This window comes from Protopterus annectens, chromosome 4.part0, assembly GCF_019279795.1.
Source record: "Protopterus annectens isolate FY-2018-M chromosome 4.part0, PAN1.0, whole genome shotgun sequence".
In the NCBI taxonomy this organism is placed as follows: Eukaryota; Metazoa; Chordata; order Ceratodontiformes; family Protopteridae; genus Protopterus; species Protopterus annectens.
This window is the reverse complement of record NC_056733.1, coordinates 1,970,831,640-1,970,850,791: the sequence shown is the minus strand read 5'-3', so window position 1 is coordinate 1,970,850,791 and position 19,152 is coordinate 1,970,831,640. Positions and strand designations below refer to the sequence as shown.

At 40.0% G+C, this 19,152-nt stretch overlaps 1 protein-coding gene across 5 annotated transcripts in view; it reads right to left on the bottom strand.

The window, feature by feature from the left end:
* Positions 1-212: 212 nt before the first annotated feature.
* Positions 213-19,152, bottom strand: part of TENM2 (teneurin transmembrane protein 2) — a 1,770,657-nt gene continuing 1,751,717 nt past the window's right edge. For all 5 annotated transcript variants that reach the window (XM_044069584.1, XM_044069586.1, XM_044069585.1 and 2 more), the window contains one exon: positions 213-2,100. In XM_044069584.1, coding sequence (XP_043925519.1) covers positions 1,339-2,100 — 762 coding nt within the window. In that variant the 3' untranslated portion in view covers positions 213-1,338. The remainder of the gene's footprint in view (positions 2,101-19,152) is intronic.

Genomic DNA, 19,152 nt, shown 5'->3' with positions numbered 1-19,152 from the left:
TTGAACTTAATGGTTCGATCATTAGGTGTTTGGAGTTATGGAACTTCGACTATCTAATATAGACCCGAAACTGCAAACCTATAAGAAAGCAATCCATTTTCAAAACACCTGAAGGGAAAAGTTCATACTAAAAAAATAGAGACAAAACTCATAATTATTACAGAATATATCACTAATTTTGTTGGTACTGCGAGAAACCTGTAGCAGCTAAGTAATTTCCAAAATGCCTAAAAAAATGACATTTATTTCACAAGAGTTTTAGGGACTTTATTAATGTATAAACAAGTCTTAAACACTTTGCCATAAATTATCTTTCTGCTCCTATTATTTGCAGCAAATTAAAATTAATATAAAAACTCAATGACAATTTAATACATATATTTTACAAAAATGTTCTTGCACCAAAAGTTCATGTTAGCATCTCTGTGAGTTTGTGTGTGTGTGTGTACTGACTGAAATGTGATTGTCATAGTTTCCAGAAAAAAACAAATACACCAATATAGTTATAACTTTAAAAAAATGGACAGTGATATGCCTTCTGGCTCCAGTATGTACAGGGTGGTTTTAAGAAGTGCACCACTTGTAACAGAGTGTGATAACAATGTCAGTATCTCTACTGGAGAAATGGGATCAACAAACTACGTTACCTAAACAGTGACACCCTGTAAACTGTGTTGTACTGCCCACAACTATGGAAACTTTACAAATAAACAGAATATGGCATTTATTTGATAGGAGTACCACCACCCATCCACTCACACTGGGACTGGAACTACATTCGTGATTAAACTTTTATCCACCCAAAGTGAAGTATGGACATGAATGCAGACTCAGAAAATTATGGTGCTTCAATGGTTTTCACAGTTACCTGAAACACACCAACTCAGCCAAAAGTCATATTCTGAAAGCAGCTGTATTTGCCGAAAGGAAAACTTCTGCCATATTTACTAAAGCAGCAGTCTGAGCTATTTATTTTACTCATCCCAGTGAAGGTGGCCATCTTGGATTTTGTAAAGTTTAATGTAACTCACATGGAACGCCAGTGAGGTAATGCGAGGCCTTCTGTCTTATACCCAGAACAACTGGGTAACAATGAAAGGGTACTTTTAAATTTACTTAAGTGACTTGATAGGGCTTTTAGTCTACTTCAGGTTACAGTCTATCTGCTCACCAGCAGCAGCAGCAGCAGTAAACTCAAAAATATGAGCTTTGTTGCTGCTTTGCAATGTCCTTTGTAGTCTGGCCTAGTACCCCCTTTATTTTTTCATCTCCTTAGGAGAGGAGATAACAGTTGTAAGGACTGTTTCATCCACCAGTGGATGACAGTAGGCTAATTTGTTACCTTTTACCCATCTCATTCTGTCTCAAAAACTGGATATTGCTGCTGCTATCTGAAAGCTCTGGGTACTGTTCCACAGGTAACACATAGTAGCCTTCATAGCCTTGGACTCTGCCCGCGTTTAGCAGCTGTTGTTTCTCACCTTCAGTCCACAGTCGACTACCTTCTTTACCTTCTCGCACTTTCTGCTGTTCTTTGGCCCATGCTCCCCCTACAGCTCTTTGTCGTGCCAAATCCAGTACTCTGGCACTCTCTTCATCAAGGGTGTCTAATGTCAAGCCATAACGCACTGAAAGTAAAAGGGATGCATACTGGAACTCAACAATTGTGAACCTTCGAGTCCTTCCATTAACCAACAATGCTGGCTGAGATGCAGTGACATTAATCCCATTGTCCATTGATTTGCGTCCATTGGTCATCCCTAAAGTTAAAAGATCACTGTCTGATGGTCCAATCTTAACAAAGTAGTGTGTGTCTTTTCCTTCAATGTTAAAGTTTAGCCTTTCCAGATAGTATGCACCATTCAGAACTGCTGCTATTTTCCTGCTGTCCTCCTTAGCAACACTGCTGACATCTGTCATAAGACGTCCCTCTTTGATGGCAGACATCACTCCTTTTCCAATAATTGGCATTGTGGAAGCAAACCAGTGCCCTGGCTTTTGTTTGAGGGTTCTACTTGGCCCACTGGATAACGTTTGCCCCTCGAGTGCCATAAATGCTTGGTTTTGCCTTTCTGCTGCTTGCTGGACTCCAGTGATGAGCTAAAAACAAACAAAATATTCAATTAAAACCAATCTGTAAGACATACACTTTCAAACTTTCCCACAACCCCAAAATAAAGAGCCACTAACAGAATTAAAATATTATATGACACAGTTCAGTAGTATCAGTAGTATCAGAGGTTTCTTTTCATTGAGGAACTTTCAGGTCAGCTGTAACTTTTCTATTTATCACTCTTTGTGCATTTCTGGAATTCTTTTCCTTATGACATCAGAACACAGAAAAATGTCCAAAGGTGGCAGCTACTTATTGCCATCCCTACAGAGAACTGCTGCTACTGACATGAGATCCAGAAGATACCCCCCCCCCCATAATTTTATATATATATATATATATATATATATATATATATATATATATATATATATACACACACATATATGGATCTACGTTCAAATATTGAAAGACCACAGTCCCGAACATCATTTTTGACAGATAAAAATAACGAAAGTTAAAATGCTGAACCACAAACTTTTTCCCAGGGTTGTAAGCAATTCTACAAAACTACACAGTACGCACTGAACCATCTGAAACCCATCTAGGTGGGGGGGTGGGCTGAGCCTCCACACCCCCAAACTATATATACCAACTCTGGGAACATACTACAGAGGGGAAAGGGCATATTTACCCATGATGGGCAAGTGTTTACTTGTCCTGGGAAAAAGTCTGTGGTTCGAGATTTTAACTTTTGTTATTTTCGTCTTGCAAAAATAATGTTCAGGATTCTTGTCTTTCGATATTTGAAAGGGGATCCATATATATACAGTGTGTATATGTGTATATATATATATATATATATATATATATATATATATATATATATATATATATATATATATATACACACACACACACACACACACACACACACACACACACACACACACACACACACACACACATACACACGTGCACACACATACATATAGATATATATTGGTATATATTGGGAACAGAAGCATAGTGATCCATCTAGAGTATGTGCACAAGTTACAAGGTACAGGTGACAACAAGAATATATGCACAATCTCCAGAACAGTACTGGCACAAAACACAAGCATACTTGGAAGTTTGATAACTACTGCCTTCTAGTACTATGCAGACTGCTGTGGTACAGAGTGGTAATACCTGCTTGAGACACAGACAACTTGGCATCAGTTAATGTCCATGGCATGCAAGGAGATGGCAGGGATTGGACAGACATAAGCAGCCAATGCTGATTCATCCTTCCTGGTGGGGGGCAATCTGGGCTGTTGCAGTGCTGGGATGTGTGGTAGGATCTGTCAAACTGTATTAACTCAGTAGCCTTTGCCTTGCATGTATAGAATGCACATGCACTGGAAATGCATGTAAGCAGCCCAACTGTCTTGCAGACATACATGCCATTTACTACTGGGTTAGGTGCATAAGAAAAAAATCTGATTCAGATGTAGATGGATCCTGCTACCTCATTCCTTCTCTTTTCACTTAATAGTTTACCCCAAGTCTACAAGTGGTGTGTATTTATAATTCATATACACCCACTGTAACCCAGTGGGCATGTCTCCTGAAAACAACAGACTCCCTCAGGGGTCACACAGGGTGCTCCTTTAAGTCAAGACAGGGCATTAATAGATCTATAAGGTGCAAGGGAAGTCTGAGATCAAGGGCTGCAAGGGTACAAAAACATGAAGGCTCTAAAAGATGTTCCTTCAGCTCATCATGTCTTTTGTTAAATTTAAAGCAGGAATCCTATCTGGTTTCAAATTGGATATATTTATTTTTATTATTTTTTATAATAATAGAATAAATCTGTATGTTGCTGTTTTTATGGTTTCCTTTAATTTCATTTTAAAAAATTTTCATTGATTGTATCTCTGCGTATTCTACTTCTCACAGTCCAGATAATTAATGCTGATCCACTTTATCTTACAAGTATCCCACAGTTACTGTTTCTGCTTGTTAAAAGGAGACTACTATTTCATCTGTGCAACTTCTCATCATTTCTTTTATACCCATAATCACTCGCTTTATTGCTTTCTTCCTGTCCTCTTTTATATCTTATTTTTCTTTATCCCCTTTATTGTAAAACTCAGTCGTATGACCACATGGTCACTGGAGCCAGTGACAGCATTAGTATTACATTTTATCGCTACTGACAGTGATTAACAAAACCTCATGCTTATTTACTACATATGGCTAGCCATAAAGAAATTGCCCTAAACAGAAAGCTAGTGGTCTTACTGCATCCCAGTGAGCACAAGCTGTTTTGTCTTAGTGACGGTGCTGGCCAAAATGCCTGATCAATAAAAGGTTTATGGTAACACTGAGTATCTCTTATGCCTAACTGTTAGAATTTAAGATTTATGGTCACATGCTTGCCATACCTCTCAACCTGAAAACATCAAAAATCTGGACAGAGGGCCATGAAAAATAGGTACAAATCCGTATGCTGATTAACATAACATTTGCATACATAATTATGTAACTCCGCCCCCTCAAATGGAATTGTGGGATACCAGCTTGGGGGCCCCATACACAGTCAGCCCCCCCCTGCAGCCATTTCAATGTCCCATTACTTGGCTATTTCACCCTATTTACCATAAACACTGTAATGTGCATACTACTTTACTTCTACATCTACAATGATTATGTGGATTTCATTTAAAACTTTTATTATTTATTTTAAATTTTATAGCACAAACACTAATAGACATCTGCTAAACAAAGCAATACAGTCTCACAATGAAGATAGACTTAGCATTAAAACTTCTCTGCCCTTGAAACTCACATTCATTGAAACAGCATTGAAATCCACATTCAAAGAAAATGCATTGGGTCAGTGGCAGATAAAGATTACCTTTGGGCTGTTTTCATATCATTGGCCCCTTACACATGAAACGTTCATGTGATCTTTGATACACATTCCTGATTTTGCTGCATTATAGAAGAAATATAATTTAATGCACTTGTTAGAGCGCATTTTAAATTTATTGTTTTGAACATTTTTCCAGTAACCAATGAAACAAAATGCATGAATCAATAATGACAAAACTGCCCAGTTCAGAACACTGCCATCATAAAAGTCTACTGAAACTTCTACAATCCACCAGTATCAGTAAATATGCACAATCTCTGCAGAAGTAAAAGTCATCAGAATAATTCCACATTAAAGAGATATGTAACTAATGAAGAGGTTGCTGCTAATAAAACACTTTATATTTCATTGTTTCAACTATAAATAAAGCGCCTGTTGCCCTTGAGGAATAAATTGCCTATTTTACATTAAAAAATTATAAGCTAGTAATATTGCAATAGGGAATGGATGTCAAACTGATAACAGGTTCATAGTTACTAGGTATCTCCGCCAAAGAGGACATTCTCAGGACAGCAGCATCCATCCCCTTTAAAAGTAAGACACAGTACAGTATCAGCAATCCATCCACATACTGTGGGAATAGAACTCACAGCCTTCTGCATCAAAAACAAGCATTTTACCTGTTGTGCTACTGACAACACAAAGACACTTCTCATAAGCAGCACTAAACTTCTCTCCCCCTGTAGCACAAGAAATCTGGAGAAACGGAAAATGTACTATGGGGACAAAGGTCCAAAACCACAGATTTTAAACATTGGTTGTGTAATTTTAGAAAAGTTGCTAGAATAGAACAGAATGTTTTGTGTTACCAAACCATATGCTTCCTGAAAGATAGGAAGAATGAAGCTTAATTATTTAATGAATTCAGTTCTCACTGATTTGCCAGAAAACCACAAATTTTAAGAGGAACAGACCAAAAGTATGAGCCAGACATTCTCTAAAACTTCTTGAATTGCGAGTGGTGGTGGTATGGGTAGAGAATTTAGGCTCTTGCTCCTTGTACCTAAGGTACAGGCTTTCTGTCCAGTTACTCCTAATTGGGGTATTTCACATACACACACACACACACACACACACACACACACACACACACACACACACACACACATCTGCCTTCGCTTAACAGATAGTTTGTCTCTAGTTACACATACACCTGCCTTAGCTTAACAGTCTCAGATATAACTCTCTAGTAACAGTCTAACAGATCTCTGCAAGTATAACCGAAAGAAGCACTTTGGAAGAACGACCAGCTCTGAAATAAAATATGGCAGAGTATATTGATCCAAAACATGAATCACAGTGATGCAAATAAAAACATATGTACACATGCCTTTTGCTTGCTTTACAATAAATGTCAGAACAAGAATACAGCTTAAAAAGGGCGATAACACTGAATTGAAAGGTCACTCCAGTTTTTCCTAGGCACAATATAGCTCTTTCAGTCAGTAACTGCAGAATAAGAGTAGAAATATATAGCTTTGCTCCAGTTTTAAAGAGATAAGGAAACAATTGAAAAACTGCTGCTTAAATATCTCCCATCCCACAATACCTACTACTAGCAGAAGTTCAGAACATGTCAAGAATTATTATTCTGCACATTTTCCTTACAAACGTCTCCCTATTTTATAATGAATTGGAGAGCAAAATTAAAAGGGAATGGGGGTACTATTAATTTCTCCCATGTACAGCATGGCTGTTTCACATACCTCTCAACTTCTAAGACCAAGAAATCTGGTCTAAGCCATAAACAATTGGGAAACAAAGGCCCAAAAATAGGGACACTAAATATTGCCTTTACAAACTTATAAAGTTGATAGAATAACATGTTTTGCATAACAATGAATTTTCTGAAGGGTATAATGAAGTCTGTAACTCAAATGTCTGCCGTTATTTTCTGACTGCACTCACTTCACTCCTCAATGATTTGCCACAGAAAACCACAATTTAATGAGAAACAGACCAAAAGTATGTGGCAAAAATCTGGATGTTCTGCAAAAATGTGTACAGTTGTTGAGATTAAGGTGGTATGATACCAAATGTTTACAGGCTTACAGCTACAGTAACAGGCCCTTCAAGTATTGGTCAGCATAACCTAGCAATTATTTCTATGTTTTACCTGGAAGTGGGGGGAGGAGCTAGGAGAAGAAGTAAAAAATTCTTCATATCTGGTCATCAACATTGCACCACTGCTCTCTGACCCACCCGAGTCTGACTGCTGCTGTCTGGAGCTCTGCTGTACACTGAAGTCTGACTCTGCTGCCTGACTCTGAAATGAAAAGGTTACAGCTAATGGCTTGCTTTGGGACAGTGTAGCCTTGCCGAGTGTCACTGAGTTGACTTTAGTTTAACATCAGACTTGTAATTAAAAAAAAAAAATACTGCTGGGTCTGTTGCTCTCTTGCGGTCCGAGTCCGACTCCCTCCGCTGTAGCCTCAGACTGTGTGTAGTCCAGTACTCAAGTCCCGAACCAAACCGACCCTCTCTAAACTAATAACTTTCCAAGTCTCTAACTGACTTCCTCTGCAAGTTTGCACACACTTGCCTTAACTGCTACTACACCAAAGTCAGAGACGTATGCCTACTGTAACATGTTGCTGTTGCCCAAACATAAACATACAGTCAATGAATGAGTTAGTCACAATCCTCGAGCCCTCAGCTGAATTCTGAGTGGCTGGCAGGCTGCTCACAACATTGACGTCATCGCACATGTGATGATGTCAGTGGAAAAATTGCAGAGGAAATAAAATTAAAAAAAAAGAATCAGGATTAAAGGGGGCCAATTGGAAATTCGTGGCACCCCATAATTTGAACCTCAAAATCGGTAAATGCTGAGGAATTCTACACAGTTGAGAGGTACGATGCTTGCTGTTTTGTCACACAGTGCATTCAGAATGACAGTGAGATGTTGCTGTGATTGCTCTGTGTGGCTACAGACACGGACACACTTTGCTCTTAGCTTCTCATCTGCTGACATCGGCTCCATATCACACTGCTGACAGTAAGTCAGGACCATGTTAAGCTGCCTTGCGGATTAACAAAGCACAATGATTATACTAATTATTTTTTTCATGAGAGCTCCATTTGAAGCCCACTTCCTGTATCACTGGCTATAAGACACTTTCAGTTTTCCAGCTTAGCCACAGCTTTTGCCTGACGCTAGACAATAATGATAATTTTCTGAATGTGGCACTCAATTTAGGATACTTTTTTCTCTTGTTGAATTGATTAATTCATTCACTTATTTATTCATCATTCATTAATTTATTTTCTGGTGTGCTCTTTATCCTATTCAGGGTTGTGGTGGGGCGGACCCTGTCCCAGCACTTAGTGGATGCAATGAAAAGAACTACTGACAAGGACACACATCCATTGCAGGGTACACATCAGACTTACATACACAATATACATACCTACAGCAATCTGGGGACTTGCCAATCCAGCTAAAGTATGTATTTATGTTACAGGAGAAAACTGAAGCACCCAGTAACAACTCACAGGGATGATATGCAGGCTCTACAGAGAAGGAACACCAGCTTGGTAGTGAACTGGAGAACCAAGTGCTTTAAGCAGCATTAACTTCTGTTACCACTTGCCACACAGATTAGTTGAACTAAAGATTTTAATTATCTTTCCAAAGAATCCTCTTTTTTATGTTGTAGCACGGTTTACCACCTTTTTAGGTAGCTAACATCTCCCAGAGCTTTTATTTATTTTTATTTTATTTTACATTTGTTAACTGGGGGTGTCTGACTGAGCCGAAAAGGCCATTTTTCAGCAGAGGCCTGGGTAGAAAAACTCCACATAGAAAAATTACAGATACATTTAGATATTTAGACATGATCAGTATACACACAAAATGCAATAGACATATTTTTTACAGTGGTATGTAGCACATCAACAGTTACAGTGGAGATAACAAACAAAGAAATATTAATTTAAAAATAAAGGTAATTAATAGATTTGTGGTGTACAGCTGAAATTTGGAACATAGGTAGAATACATACATAGTACACAGGTACAGTACATACATTGTAGATTAGCCAGTGTTGTGAGTAAGAGTGAAAACTATTATCAAGTACTCTAGGTTTATTATGTGTACCTTATCCGCTTTCACTAGCATGGGGAGCAATCATGGCACTGCCAACTTTGCTTGAGATGTTGCCTAATGAGATGTTTAAAGGAGGCTTTGGACAATGTGTTTTGTATGCTAGTGGGGGGAGAGTTCCATTGTTTAGCCACTGAACTACTATATAGTGTGTCTCCAAAGCTATTGTAGCTGTTGGTGACTTCTAGTAGTAGTTTTCTTGATGATCTAAGAGACCTTTTGGGTGAGTGATGTTGTACTAGGTTTTTGAGGGCAGGACACTTATTGGGGAGGTAACAGAATGACAGAGGCAGACCTGATTGTAGGTTAGGAGGTTGGGCAGTTCAAGCCAGTGGAGTTGTTTCAAAGCAGTACAGTGATGAGTTCTATATGAGCAATTTGCAGCAAAGCAGGCAGTTCTGTTATAGCAGGCTTCCATTTTGCTTAGTTCAGTTTTGTTGAGATTAGTCAGAATGGGAGATGCATAGAGCAGGGTGGATAGAAGCTGGGAGTGAGCAATGGCTGATCTTTTTTTGTTGGTAAGAAATGGTTTGATACAGTAGAGTGATCCCAGTTTGGCATGTACCTTTTTAATAGTTAAGTTGAGATGACTATCAAATTTTCGGTGGGAGTCTATGGTTATTTCCAATAGCTTAGCCTGTGCCACTGGAGCGACTGGAGTAGCATTTGTGGAGTAGATAGTGAATTGACTGTTATCAGTGTTTTTGTTAGAACTGGTTATAATCATAAGCTGAGTTTTCTTTGGATTGAGGATAAGTTGGGCTTTGGTAAGGCAGTTTTCAACGTCAGAGAATGCTAACTGAGTTGTTTGCAGGAGGGTGGGAATATTTTGTGCAGCACAGATTAAGGTAGTATCATCTGCATACTGAATGATAGATGCATGCTGTGTGGAGGTATGAAGGTCATTTGTGAAGATTGTGAATAGTAGTGATCCTAAGACAGAACCCTGTGGGACTCCTATAGTTATGGGCAGCTGAGGAGAGAGAGAATTTTCCCATTTCACAGCTTGGTACCTGTCAGTTAAGTAGCTTTGGAACTAGGTAAGAGTGGAATTTGATAAGTGATATTGGTTTAGTTTGTTTAGCAGGATTTGGTGTGAGACTGTGTCAAATGCTTTGGTCATATCCAAAAAAAGAGTTGACACTTGCAGGCCTTCATTTTTGAGATGGTTTACTGTGTCTGTGAAGCAGAGGAGGGCTTTAGTGGTACTACGGGTCGGTCTGAAACCATGTTGAGTAGGTGACAGGATGTTGCTGTCTAGGAGATATTTTAGCAGCTGGGTATGGATGCATTTTTCTAGGATTTTGGCCAGGGGGAGAGTAAAGCAATGGGTCTGTAGTTATTAAGTTCAGTGGAGGTCCCACCTTTATGTATGGCTGTAACAGGATATTTTCCAGAGTTTGGGCACATAGTTTTCAACAATTGATCTGTTTATGAGAGTGGAGATTGGGATAGCAATAGCATCTGCTGTGAGTTTCAAGAAATAGCTGAGGAGTAGGTCAGCTACTGTTGATGAGGTTTTTTTGTTTGGAGAGCATGCTTTTGATTGAAGTGGTGGAAACGGTTTTGAGGGTAAAGCTTGTATTAGTGTTATTTGTGTTGGGGGGGTAGTGAGGTAGGAACTGTCATGTGATACCAAGGATAGAATTGAGTTCACAAAGTGGGAGTTGAATTGTGTTTTGATGGGAACTTTAGTATCAGGGGTGGTTGGTTTGGGGGTAGCCTTTTGGGTGGATTTTAGTAGCTGGTTTTTCCAAAAATTTTGGGGGTTGTGTTGGTATTTAGTTTGTAATGTCTTGTAGTAGGATTTTTTTATCCAGCCTAATGCATTTTTTTGCACGGTTGTGCAGTTCTTGGTACTTAGTTAGGCTTTGTGTTTCTTTGTTTTTTTGATAGTAAAGCCAGGCAGTGTCTCTGGACTTGAGAATTTGTTTGGTTTCTTTACTGAGCCAGGGGTTTGTAGAGGTTCTAATCTTGATTTTGCACAATGGAGCGACAGTTTCTAGGTGTTGTAGAAATGTTTTGTTGAAATATGCTACAGCCTGGTCAAGTGGGAGGTCCAGTCACAGTTACAGAGTAAAGAATTGAGGACCTCAGGAGAATTTTTGTTTGTGTTTCTAGTAGATTTATAGTTAGTGGTTTTACATATGTGTGTTCTACTATGTATAAGGTATATTATGTTGTGGTTACTCAAGGTGTCTGGGAGGCTGCCTGTGTGGGGGTACAATGTGGGGTTGTTAGTTAGGACCCAGTCAAGGATGGATTCCCTTTTAGATTTTTTATCACATCTAGTTGGAATTTGTACTAGTTGCTGGTAGCCTTGGAGCTTTATTAGATTACTTGGTGGTTCTGATATACAGGTGAACCAATCTAGGTTGAAATCCCCCAGAATAAGGGTTTCTTGTGAGTATGTGAAAGAACACTAGGATAAGAAGTCTTCAAGGCTAGCAGGTGTATTATCAGATGGAATATAGATCATGACTGTGGTGATAACCTTTTTAGGGTGAAGTTGAAGTTGTGAGATAAGTATGTCCCAATTATTGGGGGAGGAGTAGGAGTTTGGTAATTGATGGACAGTTAAGTTGGACTTGTACAGTAAGGCAGTTCCACCCCCTTTACGATTTGGTCTGTCTTGTCTAATGATATTGTAGCCGGTAGGGAGAACTTCTGAGTTAGCTATGTTTTTATTTAGCCAGGTTTCTGTTAAAGCAACTATGTCTGGGGACTAGTGTGCTGTTGTGGCCTGGAGTTCAGTTATTTTATTTTTGATACTTCTAATATTAATATTTACCATTAAAAGTGGTTAGTTTTGCTGCTGTTGTTGATTTGCCCAGGGATCAAGATAGTGGGGGTGTTATGTCCTGACATTTGTGTTGGAGCAGTTTGTGTTGGACAGGATGGATTTGGGCCTGGGATTAAAGCAAAATAAAATTTTTAACCAGTTGATACCACTTTTTTCTACACGTGATTGATGATCAGCTGATCTTGTAACTCCTCAGACATAAATGGTCAAATTAATATTTGATTGTATTGTGTGTCCATGACATGTAAGCACTGTCAGACTGTTACTTGCTTAAGACTGATATGCAAAGTAAGAAGGTGTTGAGAGGCTTGCTTCCCCCATGGGCAGTGCAGGGGGCTTGGTCCTCCACAAAAGTGCTTATTTCAGTCTGTTAGGTGTACCCTTCATTATCAGGTGTGATTGAGCAGTTTTTTGAAAATTATGGGCAGCTACATCATGTCGCTCACCTCAGCCCAAAAATACAGATTCAGAATGCAAAGGAAAACTTGGATGGATTTTACCAGGCTGTATGTGGATACTACTCTCAGTGGTCATACACATATCCAAAATGTGTGCAGTTTGGAGGTATAAAAATTCAAGGCATCCTCTTTCAAAAACTTAGATGCATTTCACCCATCAAATCCCAAAGGTTTCTTGTGCAGGATCAACCTTCTGCTGAAATGTTGGAAAGGTCAAATTCTCCCATTCTGGGGCCAAGGAATGTTGCTGAGATGGAAGATTTCTGCAAGTCCATGTACTCTCCCAAACTAGCAATGTTTCACTGAGTGCTGGTGCTTTCAACTCTTACCTATTAATGCTCTGAACTTTGACTTAATTTCACACAAAATACTATAAAACCAATTTCTGTCTACATACTACACACATTCTTCATTACCTTTTCTTTCTTCCTTCCTTACCCCTTTAACTGTCACTTAACTCTAAACCCTGGCCTTATCTGTTTATATTCTTTTATAAGCGTCTTTCATCCTGAAGGCATCCTCCTAATTTTTGTACCTTGTTAATTCCAATGCTGAAATGAGTTTGTCATTATTCTATTTATTTATTTATTTATTTATTTATTTATTGGCATTTGTTTAATCCCTTCTAACTCAAATGCTGACAGTATGCATGTTTCTTAGATTTAGATATTTACATTTGTTAGTACAGCCATCTGTAAATATAGCATATGTACAGAGGTAAGATAAACACTATCTCCTAATTTAGTATAGGACTTAACCTAACTTATAAAAGTAAGCTTCTAACATCTGTAAAATTGAATTATAGAAATGTTCTGTAATACTATGCTGCTTAGTACTTGTATTATATTACATGTCTGATTTGATTTATGTATTGTGAACGTTTCACTGATGTTAAATCCTTGTATCACTTTGCTCTTCTGTAAAATGTGAAGCTTTCCTTGGGCCTCTGCTGAAAAGGGGTTCTCATGTCCATTTGGGCTATCACGGTAAACAAGAGCAAATAAAATGTTTAACTGCACAACAGGTTCATAGGTAGCTACTAAGCATCTGGCCAAAGAGACCCTTAATGAGCCTAGCCCAATTTCCCCTTTGCCTCATGGCACTGACAGGTCAACTGACTCACTCAGAGTCACACAAAAGGCAAACAGAGGCTGAAGGAAGCAAATGCTGGATTACAGGAAGCAGTTTGTTAACAGCTCATAGCTTTAATCCTCTGTGATAGCTCCTTTGAACTGGAATTGAACCAGTGACCTAAGGATACCTTGGCAATTACTACTACAGTATTCCACCCTACCAACTGATCAATAAAAGAATGCTTTGAAGATTCTGGGGAAGGAATTAAGGACCCTATTATAAGAACATTGTAGAGGGTTGTTTAAAATAACATTTTTAAAGTAAAATGCACAAGCCGTTGTCATCATCATCATCATCATCATCCCCAACCCCCTTTTCCCATTTTTCTACATGGGGTCGGGGTGCTTTGTTAACCATCACCATCTGTCTCAATTCAATGCCACACTCCTTCCTTCTTCGTCACTCATGCCTGATAGTCATATATCTTCTCTCACACAATCCATCCACCTCTTTGCTCGATGCCCTTGTTCCCTCTTACCTTCTTCCTGTCTGTCCCAAATCTTCTTAATAGATTGTCTTCTGTTTTTCTGTACATGTGCACAAACCACCATAATCTGCTGTCTTTGATCTTTTCTGCAACTGGAGCTACTCTGGCTTCTGCTCTTATGTTGTCATTTCTTCTTCTGTCCCACATTGTGCATCTTACTGCCCTTCTCAGGCACTTCATTTCCATCACCTCTAGCTTTCTCATTTGCTTTGCCTTTACCGGCGAGGTTTCTGTATCATACAGGAGTACTGGTAGCACCACTGTTTTGTACATTGTACTTTTCAGCTTCGTTGCCATTCTTTTGTCATACATCACACCTGACACTCTATGCCAGTTGGCTATAGCCCCTCTGATTCTGGATTTGACCACTTAATTCAGACTTCCTTTCTCGTCAACCACCCTTCTGAGATACCTGAAGCTACTAACCCACTCCATTACCTTCCCTTCTACCTCAATTCTCAGTTTTTTCTGATTTTCTGACTTTGCTGCCATTACCACTGTCTTATCTGTACTTATTTTCATCCCACGTACCTTCAATTTTGCATTCTATTCCCCTATCCTTTGCTGAAGTTATTTTATTTATTTATTTTTATTTTACATTTGTTAAACAGAAAACTCTAACTTGGAATGAGACAATTTAGAGCGAGACCCCGGGAGAAATGTGCCAGATGCATGCCTTTGTAACATGGGACGATACTGGAGCACCCAGAGGAAACCCACATCAAAGCAGGGAGGACATGCAGACTCCGTACAGAAGGCATCCCAGCCAAGAATCAAACCGGAGAACTTCTTGCTGTGAGGCGACAATGCGACCGCTGCACCACTGCGCTGTCCAAGTTCTTGCTCAGCCTGCCATATTGTCTACATACAGCAAGTTTGATGATCTGTCCCCCCTGACCTGTTTGCTAATGTGGTCCATCTAGTGGTATAAACAGCAGTGGGCTCAGAGATGAACCCTGGTGCACTCCCAATCTAACTGGGAACCCCTCTGTGAGACCTCTGTCGAACCACTGGAGGACTGCCCAAATCAGCTTTCTTACGACCTTGTCATAAGCTTTCTCCAAGTCTAGGAATGGCCAGTTAGACTCTTTCCTCGGGTCTATGTCAGATAGTCAAAGTTCTGTAACTCTGAATACCTAATGGTCGAACCACTATGTTTGAAGTTACAGAACTTCGACTACGGGAAAAAAAATAAAAACACAATGTACAAAAAAATAAATTCTCGTAAGCAGGGGAGCAAGCACCCCTGCATCCCCCACACCCCCGCTACTTAAATATACCAACGCCGAGATCACACCACATTGAAGTCAATGGAAACCTCCACGTATGCAGATTTCCATTCACAACTCAAACTTTTACAAATTCGAACATATGGTTTTGTAAAAGTTCGACTACGTGCTAGGAACCCTCTTTCCTCATCTCTAGCTTCTTCTCAACTATCTGTCTTACTGCAGACATTGCATCAGTTGTGCTGCACCGTGATCTGAAGCTGAACTGCTCATCTCCCATCTTACATTCTATTACTCTGCGTATCCATTTATCAAACACCATCTCCAGAACTTTCATGCAGTGTGATAGGAGTTTGATACCTCTATACTGCCCACAGTTTGTTCTTGTACACTGGCACAAGTATGCTTATTCTCCAATCACCTGGGATATGCTTTTCTCTTCACACTACTATGAGTACCATTAGGAACCATTTCTCCCCTGTTTCACCCAGCATCTTTATCAGATCTGTTGTGACTTCATCTCAGCCTGCTGCTTTCCCTGACTTAATTTTCCTTAGTGATATTCTTATTTCTTCTAGGGTGGGCTCCTCTTCTTCTTTCATTTTAGGCTGTGTCTGGGGCAATACAGCTTCTCAGGGGTTTTCTTCATTCAGAAGCTGCTGGAAGTACCACTTCCATCTGCCTTTGATGTCCTGTGGACTAGTGAGCGGGATGTTGCTGGCATCCCTTATGAAGGGTGTCTGACTGTTTCTTTATCTTTATGTTTTTGTCTTGCAACCTAATATAGTTGCTTTGTGCCACCTAATGAGTCATTTTCCCGAAGCTGGTAGAGTGCCTCCAATGCCCTCTTCTTTGCTCTCTTAGCTTCTTTGTCAGCCAACCAGCCTGGTCTGTCTTTTCTATCTCCCACTTTTTCCTGATCTCCTTTTTTTCTTTTGATGACTTTCTGGACTGTTGCATTCCCCACCAGCTTTCCCAATATACATTATTTCCATATCTATTCTGTAGTCCTCACATGCTGCCATTCTTCTTCCATTCCACCTAACCCTGAGTAGAACTGTTGTACTTGCTCTCCAGTCAGCTTTCAATTCAGTCTCATCTCTGTTGACTACAGAGCCCTCACCATTGCTTGCAGCTGATTGTGGCTTTATAATAAGGGCCAGCTGGACAATCCTTACTAGGAGGAAAGTTGGCCACTCTTGTATGTGATTTTCTGACTCTCTCTCTTTCTGAACCATGTGTTGGCTACTCTCAAGCCATTTGCCAGACAGAGCGCTAGAATGGCCTTTCCTTCTTTTTTTCTGTTGGCATGTGGACCTGGGGCAGTCCTGTGGGGGCATAAGCAGAATTTATGAATACTGCCCTATCATTATGCTGGAGACTGGAGCCTGATTACTATGAGACTATCACTAATTCTGATGATAGCCCTCACTTCCTTCTGAAGCCTCTCTCTCACTGCATTTCCCACACTATTTCTAGTCTGGCTTTGTTGCATTGCCCTCTTGTCTCTTGGATACATAGGATGTCCAGCCTTCTCCATCCTGTCAGTGAACCTACAATGAGTGTAGAAATTCTTAGTTCATGTTTACATCCAACTTTCGCTTGGTAACCCAGGGTGATATGGCCACATACACCCTTCCCACCTAGTATAGGGTCCATGAAGTAGGTTTAGTCAACATGACTGAATCACCTACAGCCATATGGCGCACAGTCTGTTAACCTATCTTGAGGATACTGTGGTTGGTGAATACAACTCTTCCCTTATAGGTCACCATGTAGAGTCTGTGCCACTGCGCACAGCTCCATTCATTGGTGAGTTTAAGATGGAATCACTCAGCATGTTTTTTTCAAGGTGGGAAGAAACCCACAGAGACACAGGGAAAACATTCAAATTCCAAACTGGCATTGGCCAGGGGTCAGGATCAAACCTTGTACCTTGTGTATTGGAGGCAAAGACCTTAACAATTATGCCAAGTGGTTTCCACATTGTAGGAGACACATTGTAGTAGACTGTCTAAAATAAATTTTTAAAGTAAAATATGCAGGCTGTTGTCCTTTCCAGTAATTATAGGCATCACCAAATTACCCGAGGGCAGTACAGTGAAGCAGCAGTTAGCACAGTGCTTGCTTCTTCAGTCCAGTTCTCAGGCAGGAAGCCTTTTGTATGGAGTCTGCATATCCTGCCTGTTTCACATGGGTTTTCTTTAGATACTTCAGTTTCCTCCCACATCGAAAAGTCAAAAGATTTGACATAGACTAATAGGCATTCCTCCAAGTTACCCATAGTTGTGTGTAGTGTGTGGAAATGACTGTGCACGCGCGTGTGTGTGTGTGTGTGTGTGTGTGTGTGTGTGTGTGTGTGTGTGTGTGTGTCTGAGTATGTGTACGTTGTGAGTCCTACGATTGTCTAGCACCCTGTTCATCATCAATTCCTTTGTCTCGCATTCCATGAATGCCATAATGCCATGATAACTTCTGGCTACTCCACATTCTTGAATGGGATTAAACAGATAATCAGAGAGTGAATGAATGAATGAATGAATGAAAGAATGAATGAATGAATGAATGAATAAAGGAATAAGTCAGGGCTGGTCTTACACCAACCATTCCCACTCCATCAGGATTCCCACATCCATGGTGATCAAGACATCTCCCTTATTTTCCTTTACAGAAACATATTACTGCCATAGAGACCCAGCTGGAAGTAGCTGTGGCTACAGTACCCAGTAAAATGGGGTCTATATTAGAATACCGAATGTTCAAAAATTTGAGTGTTCTAATATCGACCCATTTTCAGCGAACGCTGAAAATATCGAAGAAACAGAAAACCAAATATTTTTCTAGGGAAAGAATTTGGTTGTCTGTTTCTGTTGCTTCAGTATTTTCAGCACTGTGGTGGAAAGTTACGGGTCGGGTTCAAGTAAGTGTGCGATTGTGTGGATGTGAGGGTTAGGGCGGGTTAGGTGAGTTAGAGTTAGGGCGCGGGTCAGTTAAGTGTGCGATTGTGTGGATGTGAGGGTTAGGGCGGGGTAGGTGAGTTAGGGTTAGGGCGCGGGTGAGTGACTATGTGATAGTGATGGACCTTAGGGTTAGGGTTTGGGTTAAGGTAAGTGGATAGCTAGTGGTATATGTATAGTTTAGTGTAGGGTTACGTGTAAGAGTTTTGGTGTATGTGTGTGGATTGCTGTTTGTTTGGTGTGCTTGTGTTGTGTGTATGTGTTTTGGTTTTTTGGCTCTTCTTATATACTTCACTTCACAGGCTGCCTCACGGTGAGTAATGTCCTAGGCTCATGCCTTTGTTTTTAGTGTTGCAGTTCTCACTATATTCTCAAAACAGTGATGCCACACCCTAGGAATAATGAGGTGCAGTTTAATGCTTAGCAAATATAAACTGAATTGCATGAAATTACATTACTTCTCTTTGGTGACAATATGAGACAACAAACCCACCTAGTCTGCCCTGATATGTGCATTTAATTTTACTACTACTCCATCCCAGCTTTCTACTATTTCCCCTCCTGCCTCATGAACTCTTGATTGTCCCTTAGGGTTCCATCTTTATCACCCATTCTGTGGTCCATTCCATGAGTCTACAAGCCGGTCTGAGAAGGACTACTTTTGGAAATCCAGTGAGTGATTAGTCACTACAATCTGCTTCCTGTACCCTGTTCTTTTCCTTCTGTCCTTTTTTGTACAAAATAACACCTTCCCATCTACCTGCCAAGATCTTGTGCATTGATATCATGTCTCCTCTCGCAGTCTCTTGTCTGTCTCAAGTGAGAAGAACTCTAGCTCCTCCAGTCTCTCATCAGTTCCTTTATCTACATCCCAAAGATCTTTCTGGTAGCTTTCCAGCAGTCTGATGTCTTTTCCCTTTTAAGGTCTCCAGAACTGTTCATATTACTCAGTCTGTGTCAAGAATAAGTCCTTGCAGGTGGAAATATTAACTCTCTGCTTTTG